The sequence below is a fragment of the Rhinoraja longicauda genome, chromosome 1 (assembly GCF_053455715.1).
Source record: "Rhinoraja longicauda isolate Sanriku21f chromosome 1, sRhiLon1.1, whole genome shotgun sequence".
NCBI classification, from domain to species: Eukaryota; Metazoa; Chordata; class Chondrichthyes; order Rajiformes; family Arhynchobatidae; genus Rhinoraja; species Rhinoraja longicauda.
Window position 1 is genome coordinate 138,390,494 of NC_135953.1, and position 16,677 is coordinate 138,407,170.

General features: G+C 48.3%; 1 protein-coding gene across 1 annotated transcript in view; it reads right to left on the bottom strand.

The window, feature by feature from the left end:
- Positions 1-16,677, bottom strand: part of ablim2 (actin binding LIM protein family, member 2) — a 180,332-nt gene that overhangs the window by 112,561 nt on the left and 51,094 nt on the right. Inside the window, exons 4-5 of the mRNA XM_078407171.1 lie at positions 9,618-9,733; positions 556-682 (exon numbers count right to left, since the gene is read on the bottom strand). Of these exons, the coding sequence (XP_078263297.1) occupies positions 556-682; positions 9,618-9,733 (243 nt within the window). The remainder of the gene's footprint in view (positions 1-555; positions 683-9,617; positions 9,734-16,677) is intronic.

Consider the following 16,677-nt stretch of genomic DNA (forward strand, 5'->3'; position numbering starts at 1 on the left):
GAAATTACTTTCAATTTTGGCTGGAATGGGAAACAGGTGGTATTGAATGGCCTCCTGTTAATCACTGGGCAAATTTCTTTACACTGAAGTCAATGGAAAGTAAAACTCGGATGGCAGATAAATGGGTGGCCGATCCCAAACGTTTACTTTTGCATGTCCCACAGATTTGGTCCAGTTTAGTTTAGAGATACAGCGAGGAAACAGTCCCTTCGGCCCACCGGGTCCGCGCCGACCAGCGATCCCCGCACATTAACACCATCCTACACCCACTAGGGACAATTTTTACATTTGCCAAGCCAATTAACCTACAAACCTGTATGTCTTTTGAGTGTGGGAGGAAACCGAAGATCCCGGAGAAAACCCACGCAGGTCACGGGGAGAACGTACAAACTCCATACAGACAGCACCCGTAGTCGGGATGGAACCCGGGTCTCTGGCGCTGCATTCGCTGTAAGGCGGCAACTCTACCGCTGCGCCACCGTGACCGCCCTTTGAGTGGCTGATCCCACACTGCTGTCATTTACTCCCTGTATCCCTTGAACAAACAGTACTTACTTGCAGATATACTCAGCAGACAGAGCTTTCCCACAAGTAAGACACTTGAAGCAGCCCAGATGCCATTGCTTGTCGAGAGCTACCAAGGATTGGCCATTTTTAATTTCCAAGCCACAGCCTTCACAGTCTGCAAAAAAAATAAATGTTTTTTAATTAGATGAGATTAAATTCTGGCTAAAACTAGTTGAACACTCTGCAATCTAACTATAACTTTTAAATGATATGAAGAATATTGCCAAGGGAATTTACATTCATAAAACATCATGCTGTCAATTCCACGCATCAAAATAATCAGTTCATTAGTCCATTAATAATTACTAGTCATGCACTGATTTTTTCTTCATAATAGTTAACTAACCAATTTCCATATTAAATCCTTTTATTTGGTATATAATTCGTTAGCATGCATTAAAACTGATAGATGGCTTATTTTCACAATGTGCAAAGAATTTGATACAGGGAAATATTTAGACAAGGGCATCCTTCCTTGACTGATGAACTAAATTCAAATATACCAGGCCATGGTGGCACGGTGGCGCAGAGGTAGAGCCTTACAACGTCAGAGATCCGGGTTTGATCCTGACTACGGCTGCTTGTCTGCATGGAGTTTGTACGTTCTCCCTGTCAACTGCATGGGTTTTCTCCGAGATCTTGGTTTCCTCCCATGCTCCAAAGACGTACAGGTTTGTAGGCTAATTGGCTTGGCATAAGTGTAAAATTGTCTCTAGTGTGTGTAGGATACTGTTAATGTGCGGGGATCGCTGGTCGGCGCGGACTCGGTGGGCCACATGGCCTGTTTCTGCACTGTATCTCTAAATTAAACTAAACTAAACATAGGGCGATTTTACACTTTCAGAAAAGTAGAGCTGAACTTTCGTCGAAGAGAGGAGAACTTTTTCAAAGTAGAGCTAAGCTCCAACTAGTCTTCCTGTCACCGACTTCCACTAGTCTTCTTGTCTCCGACTACATCCTATCTTTGTCCCGCCCCCTCCTCTGACTTCAGTCTGAAGAAGGGTCTCGACCCGAAACGTCACCCATTCCTTCTCTCCAGAGATGCTGCCTGACCCGCTGAGTTACTCCAGCATTTTGTGTCTACCTTTACACTTTCAGAAGATAAGCATTGCCTTTGCTCAATACCTTTTCAATAACCTTTGCCACATTTGCAAGTACAATCTCATATGATCAACTGAGCTATTTTGCAGGGCATTCTCACTATGCTGTTCCAGATGTCAACCTCATCTATTGAATCTTTTGTTCCAGATGTCAACTTCTCTACATCGGCGAGACCAAGCGCAGGCTCGGCGATCGTTTCGCTCAACACCTTCGCTCAGTCCGCCTCAACCAACCTGATCTCCCAGTGGCTCAGCACTTCAACTCCCCCTCCCACTCCCAGTCTGGCCTTTCTGTCATGGGCCTCCTCCATTGTCATAGTGAGGCCCAGCGCAAATTGGAGGAACAGCACCTCATATTTTGCTTGGGCAACTTACACCCCAGCGGTATGAACATTGACTTCTCTAACTTCAGATAGCTCCTCTGTCCCTCTCTTTCCCTCCCCCTTCCCAGTTCTCCCACTGTCTTCCTGTCTCCTACTACATCCTTTCTTTGTCTCGCCCCCTCCCCTGACATCAGTCTGATGACGGGTCTCGACCCAAAACGTCACCCATTCCTTCTCTCCTGCGATGCTGCCTGACCCGCTGAGTTACTCCAGCATTTTGTGTCTACCTTCGATTTGAGCCAGCATCTGCAGTTATTTTCCGAGATAATTTATTATGATCCTGTGTGAATAATCTACCAGTGCACCTGAATTACATATTTTCTTCCAAGACCAAAGGAAAATATCAGATTTGCCAGAGCCTTATTGGGTTTAAGTTATGGCTTTGAGGGTAACTTTCTAGGGTTCCCTCTGGGATGCCACCTTAAGATCCTATGTGTCCAAGCATCTCCCGAAACAGAGATCTGGAAACTATATAAAGATCGACGGTGAAAACAAAAGGAGAGAGAAAAAGAGAGATTATTAGATTAATATGCAATGCCAAGGCATAGTAGCATCACTCCACCAATGTCTGTAGGTTAGAAGGACTTCTTTAAATCGATGTTGTACTTCCAATATTTCGAGCAGCTATGTGTAGGAAGAAAACGGCAGATGCTGATTAAAATCGAAGGTAGACACACAAATGCTGGAGTAACTCAGCGGGTCAGGCAGCATCTTGGATAGGCTCGGCGATCGTGACCTATCTTTGCCCCTCTCTATCCCATCCCTCTACCCAGTTCTCCCACTCGTCTTCGATTACATCCTATCTTTTTCCCTCCCACTCCCCTGACATCAGTCTGAAGAAGGGTCTCGACCCGAAACGTCAACCGTTCCTTCTCTCCCGAGATGCTGCCTGACCCGCTGAGTTGCTCCAGCATTGTGTGTCTACCTTTAGCGCAGCTAAATGTTCCCTCAAAAAAAAAGTGTTTGAGTGCATGAATCGGATGCCTAGAAAATGCCTAGATTGCCTCAAAGTTTCCAAAAGTGAGATAATCTGAAATAGAAAAGACAGAGTGAAAAATAAATTCCCGAATCTTCATCTTGCTTGCTGTGCTTTGATGGGAACTGTTACTTAGAAACATAGAAAAATAGAAAATAGGTGCAGGAGTAGGCCATTCGGCCCTTCGAGCCTGCACCGCCATTCAATATGATCATGGCTGATCATCCAACTCGGTATCCCGTACCTGCCTTCTCTCCATACCCCCTGATCCCTTTAGCCACAAGGGCCACATCTAACTCCCTCTTAAATATAGCCAATGAACTGGCCTCAACTACCTTCTGTGGCAGAGAATTCCACAGATTCACCACTCTCTGTGTGAAAAAAAACTTTCTCATCTCGGTCCTAAAAGACTTCCCCCTTATCCTTAAACCGTGACCCCTTGTTCTGGACTTCCCCAACATCGGGAACAATCTTCCTGCATCTAGCCTGTCCAACCCCTTAAGAATTTTGTAAAATTCTATAAGATCCCCCCTCAATCTTCTAAATTCCAGCGAGTCTGGAATAGAGGTGACGGCATTGAGGTTGAGTTACTGAACCAGTTGTTAGTTCAGAGGCTTGCACCAATATCTAGAGATATGGGTGGGAAAGATCACTCCTATATTCGGTGGTGCAGCGGTAGAGTTGCTGCCTCACAGCGAATGCAGCGCCGGAGACCCGGGTTCCATCCTGACCATGGCTGCTCTCTGTACGGAGTTTGTACGTTCTCCCCGTGACCCGCGTGGGTTTTTTTTTCCAAGATCTTCGGTTTCTTCCCACATTCCAAAGACGTGCAGGTTTGTAGGTTAATTGGCTTGGTAAATGTAAAAATTGTCCCTAGTGGGTGAAGGATGGTGTTAATGTGCGGGGATCGCTGGTCGGCGCGGACCCGGTGGGCCGAAGGGCCTGTTTCCGTGCTGTATCTCTAAACTAAAATGTCCCAGCTTTGCAATATTGCTTTTTGCTGTAACAAAACAGATTCTGTGCAGTACTAGTGACTCTTCTGCAGTACCCTCCCTCTCCAGGTACCTGTAAACATTCTCTTTACACAGCATTGCTACCTTCCTTTCTTTCCTTCCCTGTCCTTCCTGAGCTCTGTTATGTTCACTTATCTCTGTTATTGCCACCACTTCACATTCCTCTGTGTTTATCTCAGCCAGCAATAAACAAAATTTGATTTGCCACGCAAGAGTCACGCACGAACTAACCTCATTTATAACACATGCATTATAAGTCAAATTTAGTTATGTTATTTATATTCTCACATACCACATTGGAATCTTTACACTGACGTTAATTAGAATGAACTGACTTTTCCATTTCGTTTTGGTTCTTTTTGCCTTTAATTTGTTCTTGCCACGGTTTAAGAATAAGGGGTAGGCCATTTAGAACTGAGATGAGGAAAAACTTTTTCAGTCAGAGAGTTGTGAATCTGTGGAATTCCCTGCCTCAGAGGGCAGTGGAGGCCAATTCTCTGGATGCTTTCAAGAGAGAGCTAGATAGAGCTCTAAAGGATAGCGGAGTCAGGGGGTATGGGGAGAAGGCAGGAACGGGGTACTGATTGAGAGTGATCAGCCATGATCACATTGAATGGCGGTGCTGGCTCGAAGGGCTGAATGGGCTCCTCCTGCACCTATTGTCTATTGTCTATTGTCCCTGACTGGCTATTTGCAGATGTGTTCTTCTGCTGATACAATTTGGCCCTTCCTGATATTCTCTGGTTGTCGTTGCCCTGCACTATTTCCCTTTTCCCTCCCTGAATTATCAGTCACTTCAACTTCTACCTTCTGGTGTGTAATAAGCAACTGCAGATGCTGGTTTAAACCCAAGACAGACACAAAAAGCCAGAGTAAGTCAGCGGGACAGGCAGCATCTCTGGAGAGAAGGAATGGGGTGACATTTCGGATCAAGGCCCTTCTTCAGACCTTCTACCTTCTGATTCCAGCTTAGCTTTTCTCCCTTCTGATTCTACTGTCAGGCTCCCAGTTGACAGCCAATTTAACTTAAACCCTCCATAATCACACCAGAGCTAGCCCGTCACTTTTGTCTGTTGTCACTGATATGCTGACTCCCTATCACCAAAATATTCTTTCCTCAAACGGCGTCATGTCTTTCAATCCTCTTCCAACCTTGTACATCTTTCCATTTCCTCTCAGTCATCTGAAATAAGTGAGGGATAGACGATAGGAAGTCGGAGGTAGAGCCTCACGGGTCGGTGAAGCCTGCAGCCGGGGGCCTGGTCGTGGTGGCGCAGCGGTAGAGTTGCTGCCTTACAGCGAATGCAGCGCCAGAGACCCGGGTTCCATCCCGACTACCGGTGCTGTCTGCACGGAGTTTGTACGTTCTCCCCGTGACCTGCGTGGGTTTTCTCCGAGACCTTCGGTTTCCTCCCACACTCCAAAAGACGTGCAGGTACGTACGTTAATTGGCTTGGAATAAATGTAAAAAATTGTCCCTAGTGGGTGTAGGTGTCGGAGAGTGTTCACGTGCGGGGAACGCTGGTCGGCGCGGATCCGGTGGGCCGAAGGGCCTGTTTCCGGGCTGCATCTCTAAGCTAAAGGTCGGCACGGCGGCCGATGATGGCGCCGACCGACGGACGAGGACGGACACGTGGATGTGAGTCGCCGCTGCCGAGGGAAGGAACACTGGAGGACCCAGCAGGGTGGGGACAACCGTGAGGGGGGAGGAAGGTACAAAGGGGGAACTACACCAGTGGGGGAGGGTGGTACAAAGGGGGGACTACACCAGTGGGGGAGGGTGGTACAAAGGGGGGACTACACCAGTGGGGGAGGGGGGAGGGTAGTACAAAGGGGGAATTACACCAGTGGGGGAGGGTGGTACAAAGGGGGGACTACACCAGTGGGGGAGGGGTAGGGTGGTACAAAGGGGGGAATTACACCAGTGGGGGAGGGTGGTACAAAGGGGGGACTACACCAGTGGGGGAGGGTGGTACAAAGGGGGGAATTACACCAGTGGGGGAGGGTGGTACAAAGGGGGAATTACACCAGTGGGGGAGGGTGGTACAAAGGGGGGACTACACCAGTGGGGGAGGGGTAGGGTGGTACAAAGGGGGGAATTACACCAGTGGGGGAGGGTGGTACAAAGGGGGAACTACACCAGTGGGGGCTGGGGGGGAGAGGGTGGTACAAAGGGGGGACTACACCAGTGGGGGCTGGGGGGGAGAGGGTGGTACAAAGGGGGGACTACACCAGTGGGGGAGGGTGGTACAAAGGGGGGACTACACCAGTGGGGGCTGGGGGGGAGAGGGTGGTACAAAGGGGGGACTACACCAGTGGGGGAGGGTGGTACAAAGGGGGGACTACACCAGTGGGGGCTGGGGGGGAGAGGGTGGTACAAAGGGGGAACTACACCAGTGGGGGCTGGGGGGGAGAGGGTGGTACAAAGGGGGGACTACACCAGTGGGGGAGGGTGGTACAAAGGGGGGACTACACCAGTGGGGGAGGGTGGTACAAAGGGGGAACTACACCAGTGGGGGGGGGGAGGGTGGTACAAAGGGGGAACTACACCAGTGGGGGGGGGGAGGGTGGTACAAAGGGGGAACTACACCAGTGGGGGGGGGAGGGTGGTACAAAGGGGGAACTACACCAGTGGGGGCTGGGGGGGAATTTGTAACTTTGTCAGCGCCTATATGGACGACTATTTCCATCCCTTGGGCAAGCAAACAAAGAATTTCACTGTAACTTGTCACACATGTGACCGTAAAATATTCCATCCAATTCAGTTCAAAAGGAAGGATGTGGACAGAAAAGAAAGTGAAAGACTCTTTCCCAACGGTGAAGTGATGGAAAATCATAGGTCACGTGTGTAAAATAAAGGGGAAGAGAATGGTGACAGGAGGAAAAACCTTTCGACACTATGAGGTTGCAATCTGAAATGCAAGTGATGGAGGAGGGTTTCACTGCCTCACTGTTTCACAGGGTTTCACAGGATATTCTTGCTATTGAGGGCGTGCAGCGTAGGTTCACTAGGTTCATTCCCGTGAATGGCGGGACTGTCGTATGTTGAAAGACTGGAGCGGCTAGGTTTGTATACACTGGAATTTAGAAGGATGAGAGGGGATCTTATCGAAACGTATAACATTATTAAGGGGTTGGACACGTTAGAGGTAGGAAACATGTTCCCAATGTTGGGGGAGTCCAGAACCAAGGGCCAAAGTTTAAGAATAAGGGGTAGGCCATTCAGAACGGAGATGAGGAAAAACTTTTTCAGTCAGAGAGTTGTAAATCAGTGGAATTCTCTGCCTCAGAAGGCAGTGGAGGCCAAGTCTCTGAATGCATTCAAGAGAGAGCTAGACAGAGCTCTTAAGGATAGCGGAGTCAGGGGGTATGGGGAGAAGGCAGGAACGGGGTACTGATTGAGAATGATCAGCCATGATCACATTGAATGGCGGGGCCGAATGGCCTCCTCCTGCACCTATTGTCTATTGTCTATTGTCACCTTCAGCTGGCTGTTGGATGAGACATTGGCTATTGTGAGGAGACATTTGCAACGTTGTAGGGGAGGGTCGGGGAACATTACTAGTAATTGTTCTGGGAGACGACTGTGATGACATGCACAATGGCACTAACTACCTCCTTTTGAGCTGCAACATCTCTATAATTCCATTCCATGATAGGCCCACTCATAACTGCATTATATTTAAATGGAGTACGTCTTTGGTTTAGTTTAGGTTAGTTTAGGGATACAGTGTGGAAACAGGCCCTTCGGCCTACCGGGTCCGCACCGACCAGCGATCCCCGCACGTTAACCCTGCACGCGCTAGGGACAGTTTGTTTTACATTTACATCAAGCCAATTAGCCTACATACCTGTACGTCTTTGGAGTGTGGGAGGAAACCAAAGAACTCGGAGTAAACCCACGCAGGTCATGGGGAGAACGTGCAAACTCTATACAGACAAGCACCCTTGGTCAGGATCGAACCTGGGTCTTTGGCGCTGTGGCGCAGTAGCTCTATCGTGCTGCCCTTCATCAAGGAATAATCTTCAATTTTCCAAAAGGCAGCTAACTGGCCCTTCTCCGTGCATTGTCACCTTGTCGCGGTGAAGAAGCTTGTGTGGTCCTGAGATCCTGAGATCGATGCTGTCTGGAGCTACGCTCCTGGTAGGGTCACCCATGGCGGTAAGGTCGAGGGGGAGGTCCCTGACAAAGAGCAGCTGCGGCTTGCCTGCGGTCTGTTTGTCTTTTGTGTTTTTTGTTGTTTTTTGTCTTAATTGTAGTGTTTAGATGTGATGTAGTGTTTTTTTGTGGTTGTGTACTATGTGTGTGGGGGGGACGGGGGACTGTAAAATTGTCTCTTCCGAACAGAGACCCGACCTTTGTTTTCTGGATGGTGTCTCCGTTCCCGCTGTGGCCTACCATCGGCCAAACACCTGGAGCTGGCGGCCTCCAGCTGGGACCACCTGGGGCTCTGGTTCGCAGAGCCCGCGGACCGGACTCACCACCTGCGGAGCTGGCTGCCTTCGGAGGCTGTGGTGGCGCTGCAGGAGCAGCTGCGACTCGTCTCCGGAGGCTTCGGCCGCGGGCCGCGGAGACGTCGGAAGCTCGCGGGCCCTGCCCTGGGGGCCGACATCGACGTGGCCTGGTATTGGCTGTGGGATTTTCTCCGCCCGGCGGGGGCTTCAATGTCGGGAGCTCCGACCACCCCGACGTGGCAACTTCAACAGCCTGACCGCGGGAGAAGACGGCAGGGAAGAGAAAAAGACATTCTGGCCTTCCATCACAGTGAGGAGGTGACTGGAGGAGACTCACTGTGATGGATGTTTCTTTTTGTTTTGTGTTGGTTTGTGATTGTGTGTGTTATTGCTTATTTTTATTGCTCTTGTTGTTGGACTGTGGGTAATCTTTCATTTCACTGCACATTTATGTGTATGTGACAAATAAATCGACTATTGACCATTGATGGTGGAACAGGCGGAGGATGATGGCTGACTTTAGTGGAGCGTCACAACGGCTGGGAAGGCGGATGGATGAAGGCTGGAGTGGGCAGGTGCTATAGACGGGAAGGTAGACTCTCCCACCCCCACGGGTCTCGGGCAGATGAGGCTCGTCAGCCTGGGAAGGCAGTCCATCTAGGAGAGGGAAAACTCTGATCTAAAACCTCCACTGCCTTGTGGCCGTATCCAGTCATGGAAAAGGCTCCAGGAGTAAACATCAAGAAAAATCCGGAGTCGGAGTCCCTCAGGCAGTTCGTCGTTGTCTATAACTTTGTTCTGGCAGCTCTTGCGATGGCGCTGGTACCAAACTGTAATGGCTCTGTTGTTCCTTTGGATCGATCAGCGATGTGGAGAGGGGGGACGTGCTGCACGGGCAACAGCCTGTCCTTCACATGACATCGTCCAGACTTGCATCCGACCCACACATCCACGCTGCTCCAGCCGAGGTTTGGAGCAAGCAGCCAATACCCAGGATGCATCACCCATGGTCGGCCATGACCGAGGGGGGCCTTAGAAGACCCTTGGAAAAAGTCAGTGACTGCACATAGAGTGACCTTCAGAAATACTCTGTCAATATCTGGAGGAAACCAAATGTACTTACTTGTAGGAGCTTGAGCTGCCACGTGTTTTGAATTGGTGATCAGAGACTGAGAGCACTTTTGGCAAATGCATTCCTTTCCGTTAAAAGTCACCCGGTCTCCAGGGGGGAAAGGCTGCCTGAAGAGTTAAAAACAAAACACAGCTTGACCAAGATAAACGTAGTTTAAGTATGAGCATTTATTAAATGCCTCCACTGGACAAGTAATTTACAAATCTCATCAGCCATTCCGTTATAGTTATCTCTATACTAAAACTCTCGTTTGTTTGTTGTTTGTTCCTGAACTACATCCAAAACGGTGCACGATAGCGCGACAATTTCAGGCCCACCTTACTCACCGTCGTCCCTTTGGTGCTAATGGAAGAGGTTTCATTGAAATCGGTGTTATATTTTTTAAGTTATTCACATTTTAAAGTTTAATTCTATCTCCTATGGAGGGGGGGGGGGGTGGAGGGAGGGGGGGTGGAGGGAGGGGGGAGGGAGGATAAGGGGGGTTGAGGGGGATGGAGTGAGGGGGAAGGGGGGTTGGGGGGAGAGGGGAGGGGAGGAGGGGAGGGGGCGGGGGGGAGGGAGGGGGAGGGGAGGGGGAGAGGGGAGTAGAGGGGGGAAGGGCAAGGGTAGTGGGGGGGGAGGGGGGGGAGGGGGGAGGAGGGGATGATGCACCAATGCAGGAGAGGTTTGGTCCCAACTGGTCCACTTGGTCTAGTAGTTACTATAATTATTTTTCACAGAAAAAATATTTTTTAAACTTCAAATTATTTTTGAAGATTCCAGGATTCAAACCTCACCCACCTATTCTAATGATCACATTGAATGAAACACATTACAGGAATTTGGAAAAAGTTGATCATTTCATAGAAACACTTAAGATATTACTGGTATCACAAAATGCTGGAGTAACTCAGCAGGTCAGGCAGCATCTCTGGAGAGAAGGAATGGGTGACGTTTTGGGTCGAGACCCTTAAAAAATTGTCCCTAGTGTGTGTAGGATAGTGTTAATGTGCGGGGATCGCTGGGCAGCGCGGACTTGGTGGGCCGAAGGGCCTGTTTCCGCGCTGTATCTCTAAATCTAAATCTAAAGTCACCCATTCTTCAGTCTGAAGAAGGGTCTCGACCCAAAACGTCACCCATTCCTTCTCTCCAGAGATGCTTCCTGACCTTCTGAGTTACTCCAGCATTTTGTGATACCTTCGATTTGTACCGGCATCTGCAGTTATTTTCCTACACAAGATATTGCTGGTGATTAGTAGCAGCAGAATTGCAGTTCAAAAAGAATTCTCTCATTGAATGAATGAATGAATGAATGAATGAAAGTTTATTGGCCAAGTATGTACGCATACAAGGAATGTGCCTTGGTGCTCCGCTCCCAAGTGACAACCACGAACATCCAGTAAAGAATTAAGAATAAAGCATAAAACATTAAGAATACAACATTACCGTTTAAACATGTGAATGAAATAAACCAGAGCAAAAAGGGGCTATAGACTTTTGGTTATTGAGTAGAGCTACTACTCGAGGGAGGGAGGGGGGTGGATAAGGGGGGTTGAGGGGGATGGAGAGGGGGAAGGGGAAGTGGGGAGGGGAGGGGGGAGGGGAGGGGGGGAGGAGGAGGTGGAGGGGAGGGGGGGGTAGGAGAGGGTGCTGCACCAATGCAGGAGAGGTTTGGGCCCAACGGGTCTACTTGGTCTAGTTTTAAATAATTCCAATAGACACATTTTCCTCAGTAACAGAAAAATCTAATGTTCAAACGATGGGTTGCAATTAATATATATTGTTCGCTCACAAAATGCTGGAGTAACTCAGCAGGTCAGGCAGCATCTCGGGAGAGAAGGAATGGGCGACGTTTCGGGTCGAGACCCTTCTTCAGACTGATGTCAGGGGGGCAGGACAAAGGAAGGATATAGGTGGAGACAGGAAGATAGAGGGAAATCTCGACCGGAAACGTCGCCCATTCCTTTTCTCCTGAGATGCTGCCTGACCTGCTGAGTTACTCCAGCATTTTGTGAATAAATACCTTCGATTTGTACCAGCATCTGCAGTTATTTTCTTATATTGTTTGTTCTGTCTCTGCCTGTTAACCTGTTAAGAAAGTGGAGTCCCTGGCAGGAGTGTGGCACGCATAAATAACATCCTGTGCCACAAACCATTTTCAGATTTATTGCACTGCAATCAATTTTGGGGCTTCACAGCAAAAAATAATCTGCTGGAGGAACTCACTAGGCCAGGCAGCATCTGTGGAATTAAAAGAACAGAAGACAGCTATGGTTGAGACCATTAACCAATCCAGATCAAGGTGTGTCAACCCCCGAAATTTCAACGAGCCATTTACATCCACTGAGAATTGTGCTCCCGGTTCCAGTATCTGCGATATCTTGTGTCACTACTGAAGCTTCAGAATGCTGCGTTCAGACTAAAAGACTCTTCTTGACTTCCTGTCGTCCTTGTTCACCTTTCAAGAGTAAAATTGGAAACCTCAGGCCTTTCATGACAGGCCTTCAATGATATTTTGAAGGGTTGAAAGGTTAAGCAGGGAACAGGCTGAAATTTGCGACTTAAGCAGAATCTAGGGAACAGGCTGGGTCTTTTACTGACTGAAATTTGCGACTTAAGCAGAATCTAGAACTATGTACATTTAAGCACATTCCATTCAAAAGTAGGTATTGGTTAGCTTGCATGATAAATGCCCAATAGAAAATAATATCAGCTGAATCATGGACATCAGAGTCACCTTCTATCGTTTATCCATGACTGGCCATTTATTTATCGGTCAAGCGATCCACGCACATTAACTCTATCCTACACCTACTCGGGACAATTTTTATATTTACCAAGCCAATTAACCTACAAACCCGCACGTCTTTGGAGCATGGGAGGAAACCGAAGATCTCGGAGAAAACCCACGCATGGCATGGGGAGAACGTACAAACTCCGTACAGACAGCACCCGTAGTCGGGATTGAACCCGGGTCTCTGGAGCTGCAAGCACCATAAGGAAGTAAATCTACCACTGCGCCACCGTGCCGCTAAACTGCCTACTGCCTAGGACGCTGGCACATCAAAGCGTTTGACTGTACCTAGGTACATGTGACAATAACATTTCTTTCATTCATTCATTTCCTCAGCGATGACAAATGAAAAATATGATGGAGATCCAACATTGGCATTTAGACAATAGACAATAGGCGCAGGAGTAGGCCATTCGGCCCTTCGAGCCAGCACCACCATTCAATGTGATCATGGCTGATCATTCTCAATCACTACCCCGTTCCTGCCTTCTCCCCATACCCCCTGACTCCGCTATCCTTAAGAGCTCTATCTAGCTCTCTCTTGAAAGCATCCAGGGAATTGGCCTCCACTGCCTTCTGCGGCAGCAAATTCCACAGATTTACAACTTTCTGACTGAAAAAGCTTTTCCTCAACTCCGTTCTAAATGGCCCCTTGTTCTGGACTCCCCCAACATTGGGAACATGTTTCCTGCCTCTAACGTGTCCAACCCCTTAATAATCTTCTATGTTTCGATAAGATCCCCTCTCATCCTTCTAAATTCCAGTGTATACAAGCCTAGTCGCTCCAGTCTTTCAACATATGACAGTCCCGCCATTCCGGGAATTAACCTAGTAATCCTAAACTGCACGCCCCCAATAGCAAGAATATCCTTCCTCAAATTTGGAGACCAAGCCGCTCCAGTCTTTCAACATTTCGGGTGAATCGGTTCAGTTTCCTGCCTGGTTGGACTTCTGCAGAAAATGTGTGCAATCAGTGAGAAACATTTCTGAAACCACACCATAATACATCATAAAACACAGGAGGATTTATTTATTTTCAACATCCAAAATATTACTTGAAAAATGGCAAGATAAGGAAAAGCATTGCCACAGATCCCATGGATGAATCATTCTAACATCACCATGTCAATGATATTAGAGTCGTAGAATGATACAGTGTGGTCCCTCAGCCCAACCTGCCCACACCGGCCAACATGTCCCAGCTGCATGAGACCTATCTGCCCGCGTTTGGCCCCTATTCCTCCAAATCTGTGCTATCTACTCCCAGCCTCAACTGCCTCCTCTGGCAGCTTGTTCCATACACCCACCATCTTTTGTGCGAAAAAGTTACTCCTCAGATTCCTATGAAATCTTTTTCCCTTCACCTTAAACCTATGTCCTCTGGTCCTCGATTCCCCTACTACGGGCAAGAGACTCTGTGCATCTACCCGATCTATTCCTCTCATGACTTTAAACACCTCTATCAGATCACCCCTCATCCTCCTGCGCTCCAAGGAATAGAGTCCCAGCCTACTCAACCTCTCCCTATAGCTCAGACCCTCTAGTCCTGGCAACATCCTCGTAAATCTTCTCTACACCCCTTTCCAGTTTGACAACATCTTTTCTATAACACGGTGCCCAGAACTGATCGCAATACTCTAAATGCAGCCTCACCAACGTCTTATACAACTGCAACATGACCTCCCGACTTCTACACTCAACGACTCTGACTGATGAAGGCCAACGTGCCAAAAGCCGTTTTTGACCACCCTATCTACCTGCGACACCACCTTCAAGGAACCATGCACCTGCACTCCTAGATCCCTCTGCTCTACAACACTCCCCAGAGTGCAACCATTCACTGTGTAGGTGCTGCCCATTTCAGACAATAACATGTAGTTACGGTCTTTGATGCTCGACATTGTACTTCCTTCCAAAGATGCCGAGATCCTCCAGCAGTTCAGCAGGTAGTGGTGTCTGTGAATTGGGTCAGGCATTCTTTCGAATGCAAGAATTATGGCAAAGTTTTCTGAAATCATGACTTCTTTGGTGATTTCAGATTTCAGATTCTGCTCCCGGGCTCTGACTGCAACTTTCAAAGACTTACACCCAAGGTCATACTGTGGCACTGATAAGACCACTGAGCTGGAACCTTTGGCCAAACTCATGCTGTCAAAATGCCCCGTCTAAGGTAGTCCCATTTGCCTGTGTTTGGCCCACATCCCTTTAAACCTTACCTATCTATGTAGACAATAGACAATAGACAATAGGTGCAGGAGTAGGCCATTCGGCCCTTCGAGGCAGCACCACCATTCAATGTGATCATGGCTGATCATTCTCAATCAGTACCCCGTTCCTGCCTTCTCCCCATACCCCCTGACTCCGCTACCCTTAAGAGCTCTATCTAGCTCTCTCTTGAATGCACTCAGAGAATTGGCCTCCACTGCCTTCTGAGGCAGAGAATTCCACAGATTCACAACTCTCTGACTGAAAAAGTTTTTCCTCATCTCCGTTCTAAATGGCCTACCCCTTATTCTTAAACTGTGGGCCCTGGTTCTGGACTCCCCCAACATAGGGAACATGTTTCCCGCCAAGTGAATTTCAAATGGTGTTATAGTATCTGCCTCAACTACCTCCCCTGGCAGCTCGTTCCATATACCCACCACCCTCTGGGTGATGAAGTTGCCCCTCAGTGGTGGTGGCGCGGCCTCAGGTTCATAGTACGTTGGCACGGTGGCGCAGCGGTAGAGTTGCTGCCTCACAGCGAATGCAGCGCTAGAGACCCAGATTCGATCCTGACTACGGGTCCTGTCTGTACGGAGTTTGTACGTTCTCCCCGTGACCCGTGTAGGTTTTCTCCGAGATCTTCGGTTTCCTCCCACACTCCAAAGACGTGCAGGTTTGTAGGTTAATTGGCTTGGTAAATGTAAAAGATTGTCCTTAGTGGGTGTAGGATAGTGTTAATGTGCGGGGATCGCTGGTCGGCGCAGACCCAGTGGGCCGAAGGGCCTGTTTCCACGCTGTATCTCTAAACTAAAAAAACTAAACTACATCTTGGCCTCTCACTTTAAACATGTGTCCTCTCGTTTTTGATTCCCCTACCATGGGTAAAAGGGCATTCGTCCTATCTATTGCCCTTGTGATTTTATTCAGCTCTATAAAATCACTCTTCAGCCTCCTGCGCTCCATTAAATCCTAGGCTGCCCAACCTCTCCCTGGAAATCAGATCTTCAAGTCCTCGTAACATCCCTGTGAATCTTCTTGGCACTCTCTCCAGTTTAATGTTACCTTCACAACACCAAGCAGACAACAGACTTCCCCAATGAATCTACCCATCTCATAAGATAATGAGTAGGAAAGGAACTGCAGATGCTGGTTTAAACAGAAGATAGGCACAAAAAGGTGGAGTAACTCAGCGGGTCAGGCAGCATCTCTGGAGAAAAGGAATAGACGACGTTTTGGGTCAAGACTGAGAATCATGGGAAAGGGAAATGAGAGATACAGACGGTGATGTAGAGAGATATAGAACAGATGAATGCAAAACAGACATGCAAAAAAGTAACGATAATCAAGGAAATGGTCCATTGTTGGCTGTGGGCTCGGTGATAATGAGTTGTACAGACACTGAAACTCACCAGGATGACAATAGACAATAGACAATAGGTGCAGGAGGAGGCTATTCGGCCATTCGAACCAGCACCGCCATTCAATGTGATCATGGTTGATCATTCTCAATCAGTACCCCGTTCCTGCCTTCTCCCCATACCCCCTGACTCCGCTATCCTTAAGAGCTCTATCTAGCTCTCTCTTGAATGCATTCAGAGAATTGGCCTCCACTGCCTTCTGAGGCAGAGAATTCCACAGATTCATAACTCTCTGACTGAAAAAGTTTTTTCCTCATCACAGTTCTAAATGGCCTATCCCTTATTCTTAAACTGTGGCCCCTTGTTCTGGACTCCCCCAACATTGGGAACATGCCTCTAACGTGTCCAACCCCTTAATAATCTTATATGTTTCGATAAGATCCCCTCTCATCCTTCTAAATTCCAGTGTATACAAGCCTAGCCTCACCAGTCATTCAACATACGCCAGTCCCGCCATTCCGGGAATTAACCTAGTGAACCTACGCTGCACGCCCTCAATAGCAAAAATATCCTTCCTCAAATTTGGAGACCAAAACTCCAGGTGCGATCTCACTAGGCCCCTACACAACTATACAGACAGTGAGACCAGTGCAACAACTAGGGTGGGGGTGGGACAAAGAGAGAGAGAGGCGATGCTTGAAGTTAGAGAAATATA